The sequence below is a fragment of the Vigna unguiculata genome, chromosome 7 (assembly GCF_037176805.1).
Source record: "Vigna unguiculata cultivar grain cowpea cultivar isolate G323 ecotype 2 chromosome 7, ASM3717680v1, whole genome shotgun sequence".
Lineage (NCBI taxonomy): Eukaryota > Viridiplantae > Streptophyta > Magnoliopsida > Fabales > Fabaceae > Vigna > Vigna unguiculata.
The window spans coordinates 32,913,881-32,936,838 of NC_140798.1; the positions used below are offsets into that span (position 1 = coordinate 32,913,881).

At 28.2% G+C, this 22,958-nt stretch overlaps 2 protein-coding genes across 3 annotated transcripts; both read left to right on the forward strand.

Moving 5' to 3' along the window:
- The first annotated feature begins 5,988 nt into the window (after positions 1-5,988).
- On the forward strand, positions 5,989-12,002 carry LOC114190302 (kinesin-like protein KIN-14G). Its single transcript, XM_028079134.2, has 19 exons — positions 5,989-6,439; positions 6,843-7,009; positions 7,179-7,322; positions 7,438-7,671; positions 7,775-7,846; positions 7,990-8,058; positions 8,212-8,289; positions 8,418-8,549; positions 8,777-8,858; positions 8,941-9,036; positions 9,132-9,308; positions 9,387-9,493; positions 9,596-9,774; positions 9,890-10,051; positions 10,296-10,549; positions 10,653-10,816; positions 10,939-11,121; positions 11,261-11,718; positions 11,807-12,002. The coding sequence occupies exons 1-19, from the start codon at positions 6,322-6,324 to the stop codon at positions 11,907-11,909; spliced, it is 2,979 nt and encodes a 992-aa protein (XP_027934935.2). The 5' UTR covers positions 5,989-6,321; the 3' UTR covers positions 11,910-12,002.
- Positions 12,003-19,423: 7,421 nt separating this feature from the next.
- On the forward strand, positions 19,424-22,632 carry LOC114191859 (putative protein phosphatase 2C 5). 2 transcript variants are annotated; one of them, XM_028081298.2, is made up of 8 exons: positions 19,424-19,654; positions 20,175-20,428; positions 20,740-20,911; positions 20,996-21,213; positions 21,293-21,400; positions 21,512-21,637; positions 21,735-21,967; positions 22,108-22,632. In XM_028081298.2, the coding sequence occupies exons 2-8, from the start codon at positions 20,219-20,221 to the stop codon at positions 22,325-22,327; spliced, it is 1,287 nt and encodes a 428-aa protein (XP_027937099.2). In that variant the 5' UTR covers positions 19,424-19,654; positions 20,175-20,218; the 3' UTR covers positions 22,328-22,632. The 2 variants fall into 2 exon arrangements, with proteins under 2 accessions (XP_027937099.2, XP_085521212.1); XM_085665086.1 differs by lacking the exon at positions 19,424-19,654 and adding an exon at positions 19,740-19,758.
- Positions 22,633-22,958: the final 326 nt, after the last annotated feature.

Sequence of the window (22,958 nt, forward strand, 5' to 3'; positions counted from 1 at the left end):
TGAAATATTAGTATTGATTAATATAATGTATAACCAAATATTTAAATTTGTATTTATATTTAAAACATTTGAATTAAAAAAATAAAAGAATAATTAAAGTTATTAAGTAAATAAAGGCTTAAGTAAATTTATAAAATATAGATAGTTTATAGTATTCCAATATAAATAATAACTAACACATATATATATATATATATAGTTTTACAATATCTAAATAATCTTTACTTTAAATTTTATTTTTTAGATTAATCAAATTTAAAAAAATAAATAATGTGCATTACATTAATTCATAATAGGTTCATTAAATATTCTTCATTCTATCATTAAAAAACCTTAGAATTCATCATTTCAAGATTTTTAAAATAGTTTTATAATGCATTCAAGATTTTTAAAATAATGTTAATATACATTGTATTATTTTTATGTAACATTTTATTAATATTCATAAAACTAAAATGATAATTTAAGAATATTGCATTTAAAACCAATTTTTTTTTCAATTAATGTCCTTGGAAATAGAAATTTTCCATATGTATTCTTTCAAATGCCAAAAAAGATATGATTTATTATTTTTTGTATATCCTTATATTATTCAGATTAATATATAATTTCTTTTTATTTTTATTTTTATTACATTATATTAATTTATATTAATATATATATATATATATATATATATATATATATATATATATATATTCTTAACATTAGATTACATTATTTCTTAATATTATTCTCTTAATAGATTATCATAACTTATTTACAGAAGTATTTTTAAAAACTAAACTAACATATAATGAGGATTTAAGGCATTTCAAAAATATCATTTATCAATCTTAAGCATATATAAAATATCCAAATTTTATATCATGATATTATTTTTTTAGAAATATCACCTGTTTTTTTATTTATCATTAATCGTTAATATGTAATTTAATTATACAATAAAATATTTATATTAAATTTAATTATACTTTTATAATTTTAAAAATAAAGTTAAGTGAAAAGATATTTTACTTCACCATTGTGAATAAAAATTTAGAATTTTACTAAAAAATATGTTTGTATATAATGTGTCATTGTATTTAATAAGTCTTTATATATATAAAAAAAATAAATTCGAGTGAAAAATATTAGGTTTTATGTGAAAATATTATTAAACAGAACTCCCAGGACAATATTTTAAATTGCAATGTTTTTATAAATAATTACAACATATTAAAATATCTTAATTGCATAATAGACATATTTTATAATACATTATCATCCTTAAAATTTTACGATGTTCAAGAAATATTTTCATCTTCCATTACAGTGATCCGAAGATGATAATTTCATAATTAAAATTTTACATTTCTTTTAATACTATAACCAGTTGCTCAAGTGTTTCAGAAATGTCATGATTTTCGTAACGTGGGAATCCTCAAAAGGATAGTTTGATAATTTAAGTCTTTTATTTATTTATTTTACAAATTTCATTTATTTATTTATTTACATATTTATTTTTTAATTATTATTATTTTTTATTTATTATTGTATTAAATGTTGTATAATTATTGTTTTTGGATTTCTAAATCACTTTTTCATAATATTAAATAAACATTAACATAATTGAAATACTAACAAATGACATACCCATATTTGTTCAACCAACTAGTTGATCTTCTCGTTGAATCTTTTGGATGTAGGAAATTCAAATGTCATTATTTTTTTATATTTAGTGTTCATTTATTGATTCATTCATTTATTTGTTACTTATCATTTATATTAATATTTCTGTTTATTTATAATCATTGTTTCAAATTTTTTAACAACTTTTCAGATTATAAATTTTTACTTCATCATTCAATCACACACGATAGATTGTATGTTTATTTTAATTTTTATATTTATATTTTAAATAAATAAGATAATTTAAATGATAAATCACACACATATATTTATTAAATATAATATTATCTATAACATATAAATTTCTGAACTTTCATTCATAAAAGTCGTCATTTATGGATTTCAATATCAATATCAAAATTATATCCAAAATTAAAATAAGATCATAAGCAAAATTAGAATTATATTGAATTTAAATATTCAAATATATACAACATTCACACATATAAATTCAAATTTATCAGTTTGTAATTTTTGAAGGTTCATTTTTACATAGTGAATTGGTAATATTCTTTGTATATTCATGCCATATTATAAATAAAAATATTAAAAATAAGAAATTTTAGAATATTTCATTTCAAGTTTCTAAATTGATGTTATAATGCATTATAAAGTATTTTTTGAAAATAAATTTCAAAATTAGTTAATTAAGAATCGAGATGTTCTCTGTTTTTTAACTCATAAAGTGAGAGATTTACTTTAGTATACAAAATAATAAAGTTTGGATTTAAAATTTAAAATCGTAAAAGACCGTAAACAAAATTAAATTTAACATTTAAAATATAAAACATATACAAAAATTTAAAGTTTTTTAATAAATATTTGTAATGTTTCGATAAAAAAATATAGAAATTTAAAAGTTAAAAAGATTTTATCATTCATAACGATATAATAATTATTATAAAATATAATAATATTTAATAACAATATAATTAAAAAATAACATAACAATATTAACATGACAATAATAATTAAAATATAATGTAAAAAATAAAAATTATACATATTTTAAACTTTTAAAGATAAGAAAATATTTATTATTTCAATTTCAATCTTATTTTAAGATTAAGATTCATTTGTAAAATTTAAAATTCGAAATAATAAAGTTTGAATTTTAAAGATAAATTTCAAAAAGCTATAAAAATATTTTGTTTGAATTTGAAATTCAAAATTCAAAAGAATTGTAAAAAAGTTAAGTCTTTTCAATGAATTATTTTAATGCATCTAACTCTAAGATATTTTTAATCTAAGAGAGAGTTCTTATTTAAGATATGAATAAAATATGAAGATGAAAAATTTTAAAAAAATACAATAGTGAATAATTACAATTAGAAATAATAAAATTAAATATATACTATAACACAATACATAAATAATATAATATTTAAAAATCTTAAAAATAAAAAATTCAAAAGATTTGATGATTGTTAGTAATATAATAATATTTTATAATTCATAATAATACTCAATAATAAATAATAACATATTAGCACGAATAATAATAATAGTAATATTAATTAAAATATGGCGTAAAAATAATAAATAAATAATTAAATAATGACATTGTTGTTATATTAAAAATAAATATTTAATGGATTTAATGCAATTGTATTTTCAACCAAAATCAATTATTAAGTTATTTATACAATTCCCAGAATTCTCAGTTCGTTATTTCAAATCAAAATTTGAAATATGAATTTGTGCTAACATATGACAACTTTATCACTAGACTAATTACTTTTTATATTTTTTTTATAGTCTATCATTTGTACTTTTAATTGTTTAATATTTATATTTTTTGCACAATCTAACATTTGTATTTTTAGAGGAATTAATAATATTAATATTAAATTTGAATGTTGATTAACTTCTTTCACAATTTTTAATAATAATATTGATATTAAAATTTTAGTTATAAATTTTTAAAATAGAAAAGAATTAATATTAAAATTTTCAAAATATTAATAATATGTAATTAAATATTTACACTTGAAACAAGCTTATGTAGATATGATGTAAAAGATATTAATATTAATAAATAATTTTTAAAATATTATTTATACTTATTTATATTAATATTAATATTTAAATTGAATTAAATGGAGACCTCTGTTACAAATTTCAAAAACTTCTCTTACACTTAAACTCACATGAGAATCACATTCCAATACACTTTTCCTATTCCTATGTATTAATTGGACAAGCATTTTCCTTTCTCATTAATAATATTATATTCTCCATTTCTCATTTTTCATGTTCATTGCAAACCATCTTTTTAAGTAAGTTCTTTTTTATTGCTATCTCCCTAAGCATTTGAATTTTTGTGCAAAGAATCTGATATGTTAAATTGTTCTATTACTTTTTCAAATATGTTGACGAACTTTTGAAACTTCAATTCATCAGAAATAAAACTTTTTTATTGTGTTGAACAACTGTCATGTATTTTTCACATTTCAAAAAAACTTAAATATTAATTAAAAAGAATTTTGATAATGTATACATAATTATATTATTACAAAGTGAAAATTATAATTTCTTAAAATTTTTAGGGATATAAAAATTACTAACAATTTTATTTTCATATTTTTTTCTAAAATTAAGATAGATATTGTTAAATTTGAAATTTGAAATAAATGATAATAAAATTTGAATTTGAAATTCAAAATCATAAAAAACTATAAAAATATGGTAACAAAGTTTTAATTTGAAATTCAAAGTGAAAACAAAAATAAAATCCAAACTTTGCCAAGTAAATAAAAAGTATATCTAATTTAATATAGACATGAGTGTAAGATTATAAATTTTTAAAACTTTTAAAAATATAAAAATCACTAATGATTCCAATTTCAATATTTTTTTTCTAAATTAAGATACATATTACAAAATTTGAAATTTAAAATATAAATTAATAAAGTTTGAATTTAAAATTTAAAATTGTAAAAAACTATAAAAATATGATAACAAAGTTTAAATTTGAAATTTAAAATCAAAAAAAAAAAAACTATGAAAGAAGGACTCAAATAGATGAGTTGACCAGATATCTAACTTTTGTATTTTTGTAAAGTATACTCTCTATATTTCTTCTGCATGGTCTACATTTTGTAGTTTTTGATCGTTTATTATTTATATTTTGTTTGCATCGTCTTGCATTTGTATTTTCAAAAGCGTCTAACTTTTGTATTTTTATTAGGTCTACTCAACAATTTTTATATTATTCATCATTTTTATCAGAGAATCTACTATTACATTCTCCTACATTGTCTACTCAATAGATTATTTAAAATTAAATTTATTTCTTAATTTTAATTAACTCAATCTCAATATATTATTTAAAATAATTATATACAATACATTTTGTTAAAAATATAAAATAACTTAAATACATTTTTATCATAAAATTAATTAAAAAAATATTATTTAATTTTATAAAATAATTTGTATATTAAATTTGATTATCCTTTTATAATTTTAAATTAATTTAATAAATATAGTATAATTTTAAACTTTTGAAATCCCGGGTATAAATGCTAGTAGGTATATAAACGTAAGAACGGATATGAATGAATATATATACTATATGTTTAAATGTAGATAATGATGCAGTATTAACACCCTATTATGAGCTTAAAATACTATTTAATTCCATCTCATTGAAAAACAAATGACAAATTTAGATGCATACAGTTTTAATTGTAACATTCGTTGTCACTATTTTTCATCTAAACTGAAATGAAGTGCAAGTTTTGTTTCTGACAACAAATAAAAAAAGAACACAAAGATTCATTAATAATATTTTTTTCGACATAATTTAACGCGTTTAACTTCTATATAATGGTTAATGTATACGAACTACATTAACTAAAGATAATTACAAAAGCAACGATATATATATTTAGACGCCATTAAGAATTACAGTTAGTTGGCTGAAAAAGTAAATTTGATTACCACTAATTATATCTTTCCTTTTTTATGCTTATCAATATAAGAAATTCTTGCTTTTTAGAGTAAACTTAGTAAATATTTATTTGTTTATACTTATTGAATATTTTGCAACCAACGTTACTGTGATGTTTTTGTTTATTGGCGAAAAGGTAGCGCTAATCATGAAGTCCAAACTATAGTATAGATGTAATATAGAGTGAGTTGAAAGTACAAAATATAATAATAAATTTGTAGAATTTTACATAAAAATAGTTACCATTTTCTTACCATATTTACATGCAAATATTAGTTATTACATATTTGTGAGAAGAGTGAGATATAAACTAGGCGAGAGGCTCGGAACCAGGTTTGGTGTAGCTTTTTCACGTCAATATTAGAAACGGGAAACTACACCAACAAAGAAAAATTGCCCTGACAAAGAAAGAGAAAATTTTCAATAGCCATTTTCTCTTTTCTTTCTGCAATTCCTTGCCTTTCTCTGTGATTCTTCAGCAGCTCTATTCAGAATCGGAGGGGGGGCAAAAGGTTCATTCTTTTTGCCTTTCCCGCAGAAATTTAGCTAAACGATGGTGACTTTTTGAACATGATCGAGGTTCTTCATGGAAGGCTTGGATTATATTCTTTTAACTATAATGTCTTAGATTTGTAATAGATTCCGGTTGGAATTGTTGTTGTTGTTTTTGAGTTCGTGTTTGTTGAGGCCAAGTCATGGCGCCAGAGCTAGCCTTGCCATTCTCTGTTGTATCTGTGGTCGAAGATGTTCTTCAGACGCACGGAAGCTGTTTAAGCGACATTCACTTGGCATCAAGGATGGCAGAAGAAGCTTGTACATATCCTCTCTCTCTCTTCCATTCTTAATATTTATTTTTTTCAGGCAATGTTCACATTCAATCCATTGACAACGTTGGTTTTTTGCCTAGAGTGAATGACACTTGTTTGTGTTCTTTTTCAAATTTTAAGTACAGAATTTGGTGTTATTTTCAATCAAAATTAAGGTTTCATGTCGTTATGTTAATATACATAATAAAGGTCTTCATTAAACATCAAGTGAAATTCTGATTCTGATTGGATATCAATAGCAAGAGCAAGAGCATTTAAGGAATCACAAGTTTTGTGGTTGTTTTGATTGGTTGTAGTAAACCCTATATGTTGATGGCATGACAACAAAAAGATACAAGTTTGATAGTTGTTAGAATGCATGAAACTAAGACTAGTGAGTGGTATTGCAGCCTCAAGAAGGAATGAAGCAGCTGGGTGGCTAAGAAAGACAGTTGGAGTTGTTGGAGGAAAAGACATTCCAGATGAACCTACTGAAGAAGATTTCAGGATTGCATTACGTAGCGGCATTGTCCTTTGCAATGCTCTTAACAAAATTCAACCCGGAGCAGTGCCCAAGGTGTGTGTGTATGTATGTATGTTTGCTTCTGTTTCATGAAATTGAAATCTAGATGATAGTTCTTGTGTCCTCTGAGTATTACTTATACATGCATGTTCTTGACATTGGATATCAATCAATATCATTATTACTTTCTAACAAATGACAATGATTGAACCTGTACTGTTAGGTAGTTGAAGTCCCCTGCGATAGTGTTACCATTCCTGATGGGGCACCTCTGTCTACTTACCAATACTTTGAAAATGTAAGGAATTTTCTGGTAACTACGGAAGCAATGGGGCTTCCCACCTTTGATGTATCTGATTTAGAACAGGTGACGCTAAGAGAGTTCATCGCCTTTCATTACTTTAATAGACTCGAATCACCCAATGCTGCATTATTATAATGCAAGTGTATTCAACTTTAACATGTTCTTCTTCCATGTACAGGGAGGAAAATCTTCGAGGATAGTGAATTGTGTTTTAGCACTTAAGTCTTACAGTGAATGGAAACAGGGAGGAAAAAATGGGTCATGGAAATATGGTGGGAATCCAAAGCCACCTACCAATGCTAAACCAGCTTTTGTGATGAAAGTCTCAGAACCATTCATGAGGTCTTTGTCAAAGAGTAGGTTAAGCGATAAAGATGGGTTACTGAATGATATTTCTACAAACATTGAAGGGGTTAGAGAGTACTATCATTTATAATCATCTTTTTCTTTTGTCTCTACATGTGGAGAATGAATATAGCATCTGTCTGACGTTTTGGTTGGATTGGTATTTGCAGGGTTCTATACCCTCTCTGAATTTACTAATTCGTGAAATTTTATCTGATAAGAAACTAGAAGAAGTTCCCATTGTAAGCGTTATTGCTTATCCTTAGCTTCAATATAGAATTTAATGTTCACTAGTGCATTCTAAATTGAGTCTTTCAGTTTTTACCTTTGTATTTTATTTCAAATTTACACTTCTCTGAAGAACTAATGTCTGTTGCTATTACAGGTGGTAGAGTCTCTACTTAGCAGAGTCATGGAGGAGTTTGAACAACGCTTGCTAGTCCAACAACAAATGGTGTGTTTTCTCTGTCTTTTGGCAAAGTTCAGCCCCATTAGTGACGTCAATCAAAGAGAAAATTTTCAAATTGTTTTCGTTTGAATGTCTCCTCCTAAAACTTGAGTCCATGAATCTCACTGAATTTGATGCCAAATTTTTTTACTTTGACAGTTCAAAACAACTCAAAACTATAAGGCACTGCCTGAAGCAGAGGATTCCAATGTGAAATCTGCTTGTAATGGTGAAGAGGTAAATCCCAAGATTTGAAGAGACTTTAGCAAAATTCTCAGCAAATTGCAAGTGAACGTATTCATATATCGCTTGGTATCATGGTGCAATTTTACGTAACTTAATTTTCTGTTCAATCAATTATTAAGATGGAAGAAGACGAAGATGTAGTGGTTAAACACAAGGAATGTGATGATGTGAAGTACAATGTCAATGAAGAACCTAACAGCCAGCATTTTAAGAAGCAAGAGTTAATTCAGCAGCAAAACGAGAACGTCCAGGTAACTCGTGCCAGAATAATATTAAATAACCACAATTGCACCATGTATAAGTCTAATACGATATACCATATAAGCATGCAACTAGAGCTAGATTGAGTGGTTTGACTTAAGAGTTTTCCTAGGAAGTCTATTGCCTAAACATGGACTAGGTATTTATGTTAGATCATTGTTTCAGTAATGCACTATGCATGAGATAAAGTAACCAATTTGATGTTGACAATCCTTAGGAATTGAAAATGATGGTTCATCAAACAAAAACAGGAATACAGGTTCTGCAACATAAATACCAGGAGGATATGATCTATCTAAGTACGTATAATGCTTTAGAAAATCCTATATTTTTTACAAAAACATCTATGCAGTCTAGCTGATTACTACCTACCCTTAATAGGTAAACACCTGCATGGCCTAGCTTCTGCTGCTTCAGGATATCAGAAAGTTCTCGAAGAAAACCGCAAGTTATATAATCAATTGCAAGACCTGAAAGGTAAAAACTCAAGTGGTCAGAGTCTAAACAATTTTCTCCCTTTATATCTATAAATTCTTAATAAGACTAATTGGCCAAATTTGAAACGACGGTAGGAAATATTAGGGTGTACTGTAGAGTTCGTCCCTCAAAAGGTGCCCAACCAAATCATCATTGCCCTATCAGTAACTTAGATGAAGGAAGTATTTCACTCTTAGTGCCATCCAAAAACGGTAAAGATGGGAAAAAGACATTTAATTTCAACAGAGTCTTTGGTCCTTCTTCAACCCAAGGTTGGTCTTTCAGTTCCTTCTGTAAAAATTATTGTCACTCTATATGTTTGCTCATGGTTTCATTTTTGTTTTCTGTAGCGGAGGTTTTCTCAGATACAAAACCACTGATTCGTTCGGTTCTTGATGGCTACAACGTGTGTATATTTGCTTATGGTCAGACAGGATCAGGAAAAACACACACTATGGTGAGGGATTTAGATTAGACCATCCTGTTTCTTCTTCTATGTTTTCTCCCTATAACTTGTTACGAGTAATAATTGTCTTATTGCATCTTTGTATTGATACAGTCTGGACCAGACAATTATACTGAGGAAACAGTGGGTGTCAACTACCGCGCTCTGAAAGATCTTTTCCAAATCTCAGACCAGAGAAAAGACACCATTCACTATGATATATCTGTTCAAATGCTTGAGATTTACAATGAACAAGTCAGAGATCTATTATCGGCAGACAGTGCTCACAAAAGATATCCTTTTCTCTATAATAAACTAGTTGTTTTCTTTATACAGGATTTATGTATGCATGCCATTTTAATGTAGTGATTATATTGCTCATGTTTGTGACCCTTTAACACTTCATACATTAGAAATCCGCAACAGTTCTCATAATGGCATTAACGTGCCAGATGCAAACCTTGTTCCTGTTTCATCCACTGCCGATGTCTTAAATTTAATGAACGTGGGACAAAATAACCGGGCAGTTAGTTCTACTGCCATGAATGACCGGAGTAGTCGTTCTCATAGGTATAGGCTAAGTTTATCTCTTAAATTCTTCAACTCAAAGCATTGATTTCATTTCAAACGACATGATCTAAAGAAAGAAAAAGTAGCCTTGGTTAACTTCATTATAGATTTTGAACTTTGAATTTTTCCCATTACCATTTCGGTTGGTGGAAAAGCTAACACATTTTGGTCCCTTTTTTTTTTTTACCGTGTAAGTTTTCATCACAATACTAATCTGTACTTACTTGTAATGCTATGTTTGCAGCTGCTTGACGGTTCATGTTCAAGGAAGAGAGGTAGCATCAGGGAATAGTCTTCGTGGTTGTATCCACTTAGTTGACTTGGCAGGAAGTGAGAGGGTTGATAAATCTGAGGTCACAGGAGATAGGCTGAAGGAGGCTCAACATATTAACAAGTCGCTTTCTGCTTTAGGAGATGTAATTGCTTCACTTGCCCAAAAGCAATCACACGTTCCTTATAGGAACAGCAAACTCACTCAGCTACTTCAAGATTCTCTCGGTATGCTTCCACTGCTTCTATATTATACATTTTCTTCAATTACTACGGTTTGTCTTCACTTCGGTGTTACCTGTTAAGGAGGTTATTTGTTTATATGTACCAGGAGGCCAAGCAAAGACACTTATGTTTGTTCATGTTAGTCCGGAGCCAGATGCCGTTGGAGAAACAATCAGTACATTGAAGTTCGCAGAAAGGGTATCCACTATTGAACTTGGTGCTGCTCGAGTTAACAAAGATAGTTCAGAGGTCAAAGAGCTTAAAGAACAGGTTCTTACAATTTTTGTCTGTTTTCTTAAACAATCAGTACATTAAATTAATGGGTGCGTATATCACTATTTATGCAAATTCCGCATTTTCAACACGAATGCTTCCACTGCCTTCTTGGTCAGATTGCGATTCTGAAGGCAGCCTCGGCCAGGAAGGATGGAGAATGGGAACAATTTCATCAGTCTGCAAATAGCATTCCTGAAACTCCAAAGTCCAAATCTCTAGTGTCTTCCATTGCACGGTCTTCTACTTCGTCTCATGGAAATCGTAAGCCACCAAGGGAAGATTCCAGTAGCACGGTGGAGGTAACGTATTCTCAACTGTAACTTCACGAAATTAATTTAATGCATCTTTGGTATGTGAATAATATGTGAATGAATGTCCTTCATCAAAACCAGCGACTGAAAAATGATGTTTACATGGATGTGAAAAATGGTTTTGTAGGAGAAGAAAAAGGGTAGCCCGAAGCTGACGAAAAGAGGAAGCCTTGACCCCGTGGACGTTCGTAGGAACTCACCACCTTGGCCACATCATGCAGAGGAAAATGGAAATGAGGATGATAAGGAATCGGTTTCTGGGGATTTTGTTGGTAAGAGTACAAAAAGGAATGGCCGCTTAAGCACCGAAAACAGCCTCGTGGGAGACTGTGACACAGAAAGCAAGCGGTCATCTTCTCCAATGCTAAGTCCCTTGCATATTTTTGGCCCTTCCAAAACATGCTCGGAGGTGGCCACCATAAATGACTGTGATGAGTTTGAGTTAGCAACCAGTGAAAGTTCTGAATCCGACAAGAGTTGGCAATCACATGTACGCGTACCAAAAACAACCTCTCGTTCCAACGGAGTAGCAGCTAAAACAAAAAAATCACCACATTCAAGAGAAGCCAAGAATCAAGAAAACAGGTTCTTGTTCTTGTCGTTCAAAGGATCATACTTAATGTTCAGTTATACTCATGACTAACTTTTTATTTTGTTTGTGTGTGTGAACAAGGAGTACCATCCCGTCATTGTCTCCTTCATCATCAAGAAGACAAGTAGTTAGTCAACAGAGAAAGCATCTAGATGCAAAAAGAAGATCTGGAAACGCCAAATGAGAAAGCTGCTCAAGATATTTTGTTGCTTCACCACCTTAACATTGTATCTATAATTTAGTTGCTCAGAGAAAGCCTTTTTTTTTTCATTAGAGGGGCATTAAATAGTTACCTGTGTTTCTCTGGTGGCGAGCATGATTCCCATTAATTGTATATTCCAAACCATCTTTCTATACAAACCTAGTTTTGGTAAGAAAAATCCCCCACCCTTAGTTTCATGTACCCCTTGTGGCACTAGAACTATAGGAGATTGGTGAATGGAGAGGAGAATGAAGAACAGAAAGACGCAGCTTGACAATTTTGTTTGTGTTTCCGACAGCACAACATTATATTGTCTCACTTTTGTACAGAGATGTGTGAACAAATGTCTACCGACAAGGGTTAGGATCGGTGCAGTGGAAAGGGTTCAAGGGTTATTGGAACACAGTGAAAGTGAAAGTGGTTGGTTTAGGCAAAGGAGTTCATCTTTTCAAAGTCACTAATTAAGGTGGAAACTTCTGTAAAGCATAGTGTTTATGATTAGTGATTCAGTAATGGGAAAAACAAAGGAACAATGATAACTTTACATTAAAAAAAAACACGTCACAACTTATTTTAATAATATAATAACAAAGTTAAAAAATAAAAAAAAATATATAATTATAATAAATAATATTCTGATTTGTTATGTGAGTATATTCAAAAATATAGAAAAGACGTGAAATAGAAAAATAAAGTAAAATAAGCAAATTCTTTAAGTCAAGCATAGTTTTTTTCATTGTGTTACTGATAATTAAATGTGTGGAAAAACTTCATTTTACCACTTTTAGTACAAATTTAAACTTTTCGTTCAATGATCGGAATCAGATTCGAACTAATTACATGTTTAAAATCGTTATTTTTATCTCAGATTTATAAATGAAGATCCTGTGAGAAAAAATAAATACTTTATTTGATCGTTGAAATTGAATTTGAATCGTGGATGTTTAAAATAAACTGAAATTTGAATTGAATCTGTTTTAATTTTTAATCTATTAATCGACCCTTATTTAATTCCTTGGACTATCTAATTTAATTAGGGTAAGAAAATAAAATATTGTAGAAACAAAGTGATCAGATTTGGTGCAAGCAAGAGCATGTCTCAAATCGGATAAGAGGTTTGCATGACACAATCCAACTTATGTGTACAAAAGGTTCAGTTTTAACGGATTTAAATTTAAAAATAAATCTAGTATACTTTTTAGAATGATTTTGAAACGTATTTAGACCGTATTAACTCATTTTTATTTTTTAGTATTTTAAATATATATATATATATATATATATATATATATATATATATATATGATTCATCTTTTAGTGTCTATATTTCATAATTTTAATTTTATCTTTTATAATATTATTATTTTGTTAAATTTTTAAAATTAAGAGTTACTTTTACATGTTTTTTATTAAACAAATTATTTTCTCTTTTCTTTTTTCTTTTCTATTTATCGTTCATCGATAGTTATTTTCTTATTTTTTTTTTTTCATTCAGTTTACTTTATTTTTTGATAAATATAAATTTATTTTGCATACTAATTTAATAATATTATAATATCATTATCTACTAATATAATATCATGTATATTTAAAATATGTTTACAATAACGCATGTGTTTATGTAGTTTAAATAAAACGATTTAATTAAAAAATTGAGGTGAAATTTTAAAAATTACAAAAATAATTCAATCTCTCTCTATATCAAATAATGGAGTGGGATGGAGAATAAGAGTAAGATTTTCCCCTTAAATTATACACATTTCATTTTAATAAAGTATTTTTTAATGGATAATGATATTTTGACCAACTTCTAACTCATCACTTCAATCACCCTTAGATTATCACATCACACCGCTAAAAAAAATCAAAATCGAAATAACTAATTGAAGGGTGATTATAGTGATGACATAAAAGTGAGTCAAAATATTATTATCTTTTGATAATAATATAGTTTAGTGAGAGTAGATGATGACAAGGAGTCTTATATCTTCATAACATATACAATATAATTTATTCCTATAATATCTAGAAAAATTCGTTATTTTCTAAAGAACTTTCGTTGAAAGGTGGAAAAGAAATGTAGAGTGTATACAATTTTATAGATTAAAAAATAAGTTTGAAAGTAAAACCATTTTTATAGTTCCTCAATTCCTCAAATAAGTAATTAAAATAAAATAACAGATGTTAATTATCAGATAATAAATTTTCATATAACTTAACAACAATATTGTAACGGCATGCTTTTGTATTTTAATATAAACGTGTGATATAATTTGAAAAATAATAGTTATATAATATATATATATATATATATATATATATATATTATAGTTAATTTTTTATTGATTTAATTACGCTTTTACACATTTATCTAGTAAAAATAAGTTGGGATTTTGGTCTATGAAGTGAAAATATACAGAGTTCATGTCATCGGTGAACATTTGTATAGACTTGATGGATATCTAATTAACTATTTTGTCATAAGTAGGTTACCATATTAATCAAATTCCAAGCATATAAGTTTATTTCAACATAAATAAATCAGTAACAGAGTATTCTATGAAAAAAAATTGATAAGTGTTAATCTTATGTATTTAAAGTTTTGTAATTATATAAGTTATCTTTGGTAGAAAGTGAATGAGATAATTTATCAATCAATTTCGTATTTTATATTAAGTTATGTATTGTAGGTACCAGTAAAGTGAAAGGTATCCGTGGAAATATCAACTACGGTTTAGTGAATTAAAATATTCATTTAAGACCATCATCATGGTAATTACACGGTTAGTGAATTATAATATATTTTATTAAATTTACGTAAATCAAAACATGTTTTATTAAGACCACCACCATGGTAATGTTTCGTTGACACCATCACCACGGTAGCCGCATGGTCTGGTGGGTTCAAGCAGAACCGTTAATTCCATCACCATGGAAACTGAACAATGAAGTCTTCCCAAACCAAACTAATAAATTAAGTAAGTAGTTATATCAAGCAAGACAATAGACATGATGAAGAGGGATTGGGTCATTATTAGGTTGTCTCTAATCAAAGCTCATAGAAGAATATTATAAATAGATGTCAAAAGTATGGTTCTTAGTATATTTAATACGCATTTAAGACTGTTTTAATCTGTTTGACCATTCAATACTTAACTAACTTGAGCGTCGAAATATTTTTTAGCAAGTGCTACCAACCAGTTTGGACCGAATAAATATCTTTATTGGTAAATGAGTGCAACTTACATCAACTTACAATTAATTAGAAAGACGCTTAATTCCTACGCCCGAAACAATTTATAATATTATTATATATTAGCTTATCCTATTTATTTGTAGTTTATATGATTGTGATAATTGTGTTTTCATATAAATTTTGTATTATATACTAGCTTTACACCATACAAACCAATTTTAAATAGACAATAAATTATCATCACACAATTCCTACTATCTCATACCTTTATAATTATCAATTTTTCTATCAATCAAACCATGTTTCTCATAACCAGGCAAATTCAACTAGTTCTATTATAATTTACTAGCTTCCCTTACTTGAATAAATACTTTAACTTAAAAAGTGTTTCAACAGGGTCTACCTTACAAAAAATTTTCTACTAGTACACGGATAATTTTTACAATCCTAACTTAACATATATTTATCTTGAGACTTTTAACATCACATTTAAATTCTTGTGCCCTCACTTGCAACATATCTACTAACAAGACTAAAAAAATAGTAATATATGAGCTTACTCTATTAAAGATTTTGATAGAATAGGATTATAGACTTCTATGTCAATAGTCCTATAACGTATTTTGATCTTCAAACAAATAAAGGATAAAGTCAAAAATATAAAGAAAAGACAAATAAAAAATTTTAAAAAAATTATAGAAAGATTATAGTTTTTATAGTCTAACTTCTAATAATAAAATAATTGAATATAATCTGTTGAGACCATTATTATTCTTAACTATTTATACATAGTTACAAATAGAAGTTATTTTTAATTAATGTTTGTCAACTTCTTTTTAATTAATATTAATTAAATTTATTCTCTATACAACATAGGTTAAAATTATCCTGTCTTAATTTCTTTACTTAATAGAAGAAAAAAATTATGGAGTGATTATTTTGTTTACCAGCACATCAATGATTTTTTTTTCAATAATTTGCTAAGTAAGATTTGTTCTATAATGTTGACTTAGAAAATATTTGTCCAATACTAACTAGTATTATTTTTTTTTACGATTTCTTTTACTAGTGTTAGCTAGGAGATATTCTGAACCAACATTGATAGGAAAACTAGCGAGAAAACTTGAACCATAATTGTAAAAATAACTCCGACTAATGTCAGCCTAAGCTCGATATAAACTACAAAAGAATTTTGATTGATGATACTCAGTCAAATTTTTTTCTTTATTACTGTTAAATGGATAAAATTTTCATGAACTTTAATTGAAAAATAACATTAATGAATACTGACTAAAAAGATAATTAATATTAATATATTTTAATTATTACTAATTTTTAATATTTACGTAATTATTTTACAGTTGGCAGCAGACTTTACCAAAACTAGAAAAATAAAGTTTAATAAAATTGAAATGTTTTGTTAAACAATTTTTTTAAAAAAATAAAACAATTTAAAATAAAATCAATTCAAAAAGTATGTTTAAACATGTTATAAATTATTAATTTTTCTAAAGTTTAATTATATATAAATAACACATCTCCTTATTCACAATCATAAAAAAACCAAGTAGAATAAAAAATGAAAATTATATATTCATTCTGGTTAGAAATTAATCGAAACTCTCTTGATTTGATACTTATTACTTCCTTCAAAAATATATTTTGGTACCACAACTCATTTATTCAACTGCAAAGAAAGTTTAGAGAAAATTGTAATTTTAAAAAATAAAAAAAATATTTCTATAACTCATTCTCATTACAAAAAAATATATATTTTAACAAAATTAAATGATTAAATACATTTAATAAATAAACAATAAAACTACTAAAAATTGCATAATATCTTTATAAAAAATCAAACATTATTATATTCTTTATCTTTATGTCAAATTGAGGAAGTATACAAGATAACGTGATACTGGGTGGGTGGAGATCATATAAAAATATCTGCATAATTTGGAAGTGCTATGTCTAATTTTATTTATTTATTGTGATTATAATATTATAATTTTATAAAAAGTCAACAAGGGTGTCCAAAAGAAAAAGGAAATGAAAGTGGGCCCAATATTGTGGGCCCAACAATATCAAGTTATTGTGTGGGCGACAGATAATAGCCTTTCCAGCTGGTAACCGCAGGATACCTACACCACGTGGCCACGTCACCATCACATTTCTCTGTATATAATAATAACTTCTTAAATTTCTCATTCATACAAGACAACTCCCATATTCTAATGTTTAACATTTTAAAAATTATGTTTCTCTATCATTTTATAAAACATTTTATTGTTTATCACTTCACATTAAAATAATTAAATTATTTAATATCGTTAAGATTAAACAACTAATGAAGTGTTTTAAAGTTAAAAAATATTAGTTTTTAACATGTTTTATCTAAAACTAATTTTAGGGTTAACCTTATATATAATTAAGAAATTGAACTTTCTTAAAAGAAATAGGAAGAAAACATAATTTTCATGATTAATTAAAATTTTGAATATTGATATTTTGTTCTATTGATGATTTGTTATGGATGTAAAACATATTAATTGAAAATTTTCTCATTGAAAAACAAATGATATATTATCCATTTTATCAGCTAAAGTAATATATTATTTCATTGTATATATAAAGATAACTTTAAAACTATATTTGAACAAATTAAAAAAAAAACTTAGAATTCGGCAATTTTTTTTGTCTGAAAAAAATGCAGCGTAAATAAATTTTATTGAAAAATCCTTCAAACAAGACAATATTGCGATTCATTATAAATCACATCAAATAATAAACTACAAATAATAAACTACAGTACTAAAATAGCACCATGATGCATGTCGGAAGCTATTTTAGAAAGAAAAAGAATAAAAAAAAAATAATTTATTTATTGTTTGATAAATAAAAATGAAAAAAGAAAAACACATATAATCGCACACTGTTTTAGAGTTTTTTTTTTTTTCCTTCCACACCAAATTATGAAAGCATAACATAATCTCCCCCGATATTCCATCTATATAAACAATTCATTTAGATAAACATAGTAATAAATTACTCATATCAAATAAATTTGATCATAAAAATGACTCAATTAAATATAAAACTATTTTATTAACTTATATTAAAGTAATTTGAAATTAACAGATAAAGTCATAGACTCTTATAAACATTTTTTTTTCTACTCTTCTGAACGTAACTGCAATATTTGTATAAAAAAAAAATAATAATTAACGTCCCTTCCATATGAATTTTTACCGAACATTATAAAGCAGAGGGAGTGAAAAAAAAGGTTGCTAACTAATATTTGTCTAAATTATTTTTCCTAAATGAAATTGAACATTATAATATGTAACACACTTTATTCAATAACCTGAATGGACCCGTTAATAATCACCTAAATTTGTTGAGACAATGATAGCAAAAACATACTTGGAAATAGGAAAGTAAATCACGATAATGTTGTCACCAATGTTTTGACTTTTGGTTTTATAAATCTTTCTTTTGAGTAGACTCATGCCAGCTTCTTATATACTAAGCGTGCCAATTCAAGTACAGCTCAGAAAATTAGAAAAAAAGTTGTTTCCAATTAATTAAATTATATTATGTTATTTCTTTAATATTAATCTAACTCCATAAATGCTATATTTATTTATTTTATTTTAAGATAACTACTCTTATCTATCACCAAAGAGACGTGTTATTATTATTATTATTTTAGAAAAAACTTGACACTGATATTTTTTATATTTTATGCTTTATTACTTTTCTAATTTTGAGCCTTCTCTTATATTATTGCTTCTAAAATCAGACAGGGACGAATCACACGCGTGATTTTGTTGCATACCTTCTTGAGAAAATATCAATTACCAAATTACATATAAAAAAAATCCTCACACAAAAGGAAAAAATAAAAAATACATTAAAAAATCAGATTTACTCATTGGCGATGAACTTTTTTATTTTCTTAATTAAAAATTGAATGAAACAACGTGATTAAAGGGCAGAGGTTGACGTTTTTGCGCAATGACAGTGACAGGGAAACATGGTTTGGTTAGACAAATCTTTGCTTCCAAAAATCAAGATAGGGACATTGAAAAATTAACCCTGTTTTTAAATAAATATAGAAAAATGCTATTTACACAAATATCCTTCTCATTATAAATTTCATTAGTAATTTAAAAAATCTTTAGTTTCTGTTGTGTGCTTTTGTGTTTTAATAAATTTATCTGAGCTGTTACAGAATTATTCTGAGACAGAGGGGTATTGGTGTAATTTTATGGATACGGCGTTGCGTTTCATGTTGTGAACTAACAAAAAATTGAGGTTTAGATTTGGGAGGAAAACAGTGATTTGGTTCTCTCTACGCGTTTCCTCTGTCTAGAAACTTTTCTCTACCAATCAAATAACAGAGCAAGATCTCTCCTTTTCTCCTCTTTCTCACTCCCTGAGTTCGTGGTGCCTCCATCCACACTCACACCTACTAGGGTTTATCATATTTTCCTCCAAATGCTGAATCTCCCATCTCCACTTTTCGACTGTGAGTGTTGCTTTTCCCACACACTCACTATTTCACTTTATTTTCCTTTGAAACGCAGCATCCTAGTTTGGTGGATATGCATATTCTCGAATACCTAATTATTTGTGAGTTAATTGTTCAATTTCTGGGTTCTGGAATTTGTTGGGAATTTGCTTCCTACCTTTTGAAATTTTATGGGTTTATTTGGTTTTCGGAAGGAAGTTCTCTGTGGTGTTTTATTGTAAAATGCAATTTATCTAGGATCTGTTCTACACTTCCAGATTCTTTGCTCCATGTGTTTACTGAGTAGGGGAAGTTTAAATTAAAATATTAAATGGATCTTACTTTGAGCATAAACAGTGTGGTCTCTATCGCTGCCTATTGTGTGTGTGAGAATTGTGTTGGTAAATAATATTACTGACATCCTAAAAGCATGTAGATCTGCTTGGGATGATTGAGTCTTTGGGATTTCTTTTCATTGTTGATCATGAATCTTATTATGTCTTTTATTCTTGTTTTCGAATTTTGTGTGGATGGTTAGGATTTCTTCACCGGGGTTCCAGAAATGTTTAATTTTGAAGTAAGATGAGTAGGACTGAATTATCTAATATGAAGCAGCCACCTGTCCCACTGGCAACCCTGATTGGTCGGGAGCTACGAAATGGAAAAATTGAAAAGCCTTTTGTGAAGTATGGGCAAGCTGGCTTGGCAAAGAAAGGAGAAGATTATTTTCTAATCAAGACGGATTGCCAGAGAATTCCTGGGGATTCATCAACACTTTTTTCTGTCTTTGCGGTATTATTCATTTTCTTGGTTTTGTATTTACTTTACATATGATTAGCGTCCTTTTTTTGGTTTTGGTGAAATGTTCTGGATAGATTATCTGAATAATAAGAGATGAGAATATAGCCTAACATAAGGCTGAATTAGTAATCAGTGATACGGTTATGCAGATTGGAAACATGTTTGTTTCTCAGGTTTAGTAAATAAATGAGAATTGAAGTGTATGTTTTCTTTCTTCTCCTATATTTTTCTCAGTGATCAAGTGGAGCGTCAATTTATTCCCACAATGGTTATGATATCCATAAGGAATTCTTGATTGGCAGATCTTTGATGGACATAATGGTATATCTGCTGCTATTTTTGCGAAGGAAAACATACTAAGTAATGTTTTGAGTGCAATACCGCAAGATATCAGTAGGGATGAGTGGCTTCAAGCTCTGCCTCGAGCTCTGGTTGTTGCTTTTGTGAAAACAGACATAGAGTTTCAGAAGAAAGGTACATTTTCAGAATTTTCTTTGCATCCCAGTTGAAGTTCTTCACCAAGCGCACTTTTCCCAACCTTTTTAATTTCACCTTCAGGGGAAACTTCTGGAACGACAGCTACATTTGTTCTGATTGATGGATGGACTGTTACTGTTGCATCCGTCGGGGATTCGCGTTGCATATTAGATACACAGGGAGGTGCCGTTTCTCTCTTGACAGTTGATCACAGATTGGAAGAAAATGCAGAAGAGAGGGAACGCATTACTGCCAGTGGTGGTGAAGTAGGAAGACTGAACGTTTTTGGAGGCAATGAGGTATATAGTAACCTTCATATTCCTTTCTGATCAGTGAATTTTTAACAAGACTGTTTTGGTTTCTTCATATATTTTATAGGTTGGGCCTCTTCGCTGCTGGCCTGGTGGATTGTGCCTTTCTAGATCGATCGGTGACACGGATGTTGGAGAATTTATTGTGCCAATACCACACGTGAAGCAAGTGAAGGTTAGCTGGTTTTATTTTATAGTCTTAGTTTGTTGATGATTGATCAGTTTTATGTGGATGTGTTTGGTTCTAAATTTCAATTGTAACGATGTTCTCTTATTGGTTTGCCAGCTTTCAAAAGCTGGTGGAAGACTTATTATAGCTTCTGATGGCATTTGGGATGCTTTATCTTCTGAAACGGCTGCCAAGTCATGCCGGGGTCTACCTGCTGAGCTTGCTGCAAAGATGGTTGTCAAGGTGATGATTAATTTAGGGAATCTTGCTATTTTTTTCAGGAAGGGTGAGCCATTATATTCTCTACTCAATGCTGTGTTTTAACTTTTTTTTTTAACAGGAAGCTTTAAGGTCAAGGGGACTGAAGGATGATACAACTTGCCTCGTTGTAGATATTATCCCATCAGATCATCCTGTATTACCAACAATTCCAACAAAGAAACATAATATGCTAACTTCCCTTTTATTTGGAAAGAAATCCCAAAACTCTGCAAACAAAAGTACCAATAAGCTTTCTGCTGTAGGTGTTGTGGAGGAATTATTTGAAGAGGGTTCTGCTATGCTTACAGAAAGGTAACTAGGACTGTAAATACTAAACTTATATTTGCATGATACCGTTTCAAGTTGAACAATCGCTTTACCTTGTCACCTGCGTGGAGGAAAGTGAGAACAAAATTGTTTCTTTTCTTAAAGTCTGTTTTCTTAAAATGCAGATTGGGTAAGGATTTTCCATCAAGTACGAATTCTGGAATGTTCCGCTGTGCGGTTTGCCAAGCTGATCAACCCTCTGGAGATGGTTTACCAATGAACACTGGCTCATTTTTTTCTCCAGTATCTAAGCCATGGGAAGGTCCGTTCCTCTGCACAAACTGTCAGAAGAAGAAAGATGCCATGGAAGGAAAAAGGTCTAGCAGTCCCTCAGAAACAGCATAGTAATACAGTATTCTAGTAAACATAGTAAATATTAGTATAATTCTTCGCTGGCAGTGTGAGCATGCTTGCTTATTTGAGTGGTGATTGTCCAAAAGGTGTGTAAGAATGAGGTTGAGATCAGGTCTATTCGAGGTTGTTGCAAGTTTGTTTTTGGTGTGTGTGCTCTGCTGTTGGACTGACTGACAGAACAAACAACGATGCCTAGTAGATAACTTCTGATAGTTTGATACTAACGGCTTGTAAAATTAATTGACAATTTCATGGTTACGTCTTTGTGGAGTTGTCTACGATTATTTGCTTCTTTATGTGTAACTCTTAGACAACAAGATTATTCTCAGCTTCTGTCATAAAAAAGTTTAAGAGACTCCTAAACCCTCCATAAAACATGAAGATCTTAAATTCAAAACTCAAACATGGGACCTTGAAACTTAAAAAAAAAGGGATATTTAATTATTTATATCAATTGAGAATGAAGATTGATTACTGTTACTGTCTTTTTTACACATTTTTTACTTCTTTTTAACCTTCGAATCTTTATCTTTATTAACTAAATTTGTAGTTTCCATTATCTATAAGAAACTACCTATAAATTTTTTATAGTTGTTGTAATAACTAATAAAAAAGTAAGATA

Bases quoted from the DNA above. Each gene is read 5' to 3' on its own strand.
- LOC114190302 (XM_028079134.2), top strand. From the start codon at position 6,322: ATGGCGCCAGAGCTAGCCTTGCCATTCTCTGTTGTATCTGTGGTCGAA. The intron at 8,290-8,417 runs GTAAATCCCAAG...TCAATTATTAAG, and splicing joins CTGCTTGTAATGGTGAAGAG to ATGGAAGAAGACGAAGATGT. The intron at 9,775-9,889 runs ATATCCTTTTCT...AACACTTCATAC, and splicing joins GCAGACAGTGCTCACAAAAG to ATTAGAAATCCGCAACAGTT.
- LOC114191859 (XM_028081298.2), top strand. From the start codon at position 20,219: ATGAGTAGGACTGAATTATCTAATATGAAGCAGCCACCTGTCCCACTG. The intron at 20,912-20,995 runs GTACATTTTCAG...TTTCACCTTCAG, and splicing joins CATAGAGTTTCAGAAGAAAG to GGGAAACTTCTGGAACGACA. The intron at 21,968-22,107 runs GTAACTAGGACT...CTTAAAATGCAG, and splicing joins TCTGCTATGCTTACAGAAAG to ATTGGGTAAGGATTTTCCAT.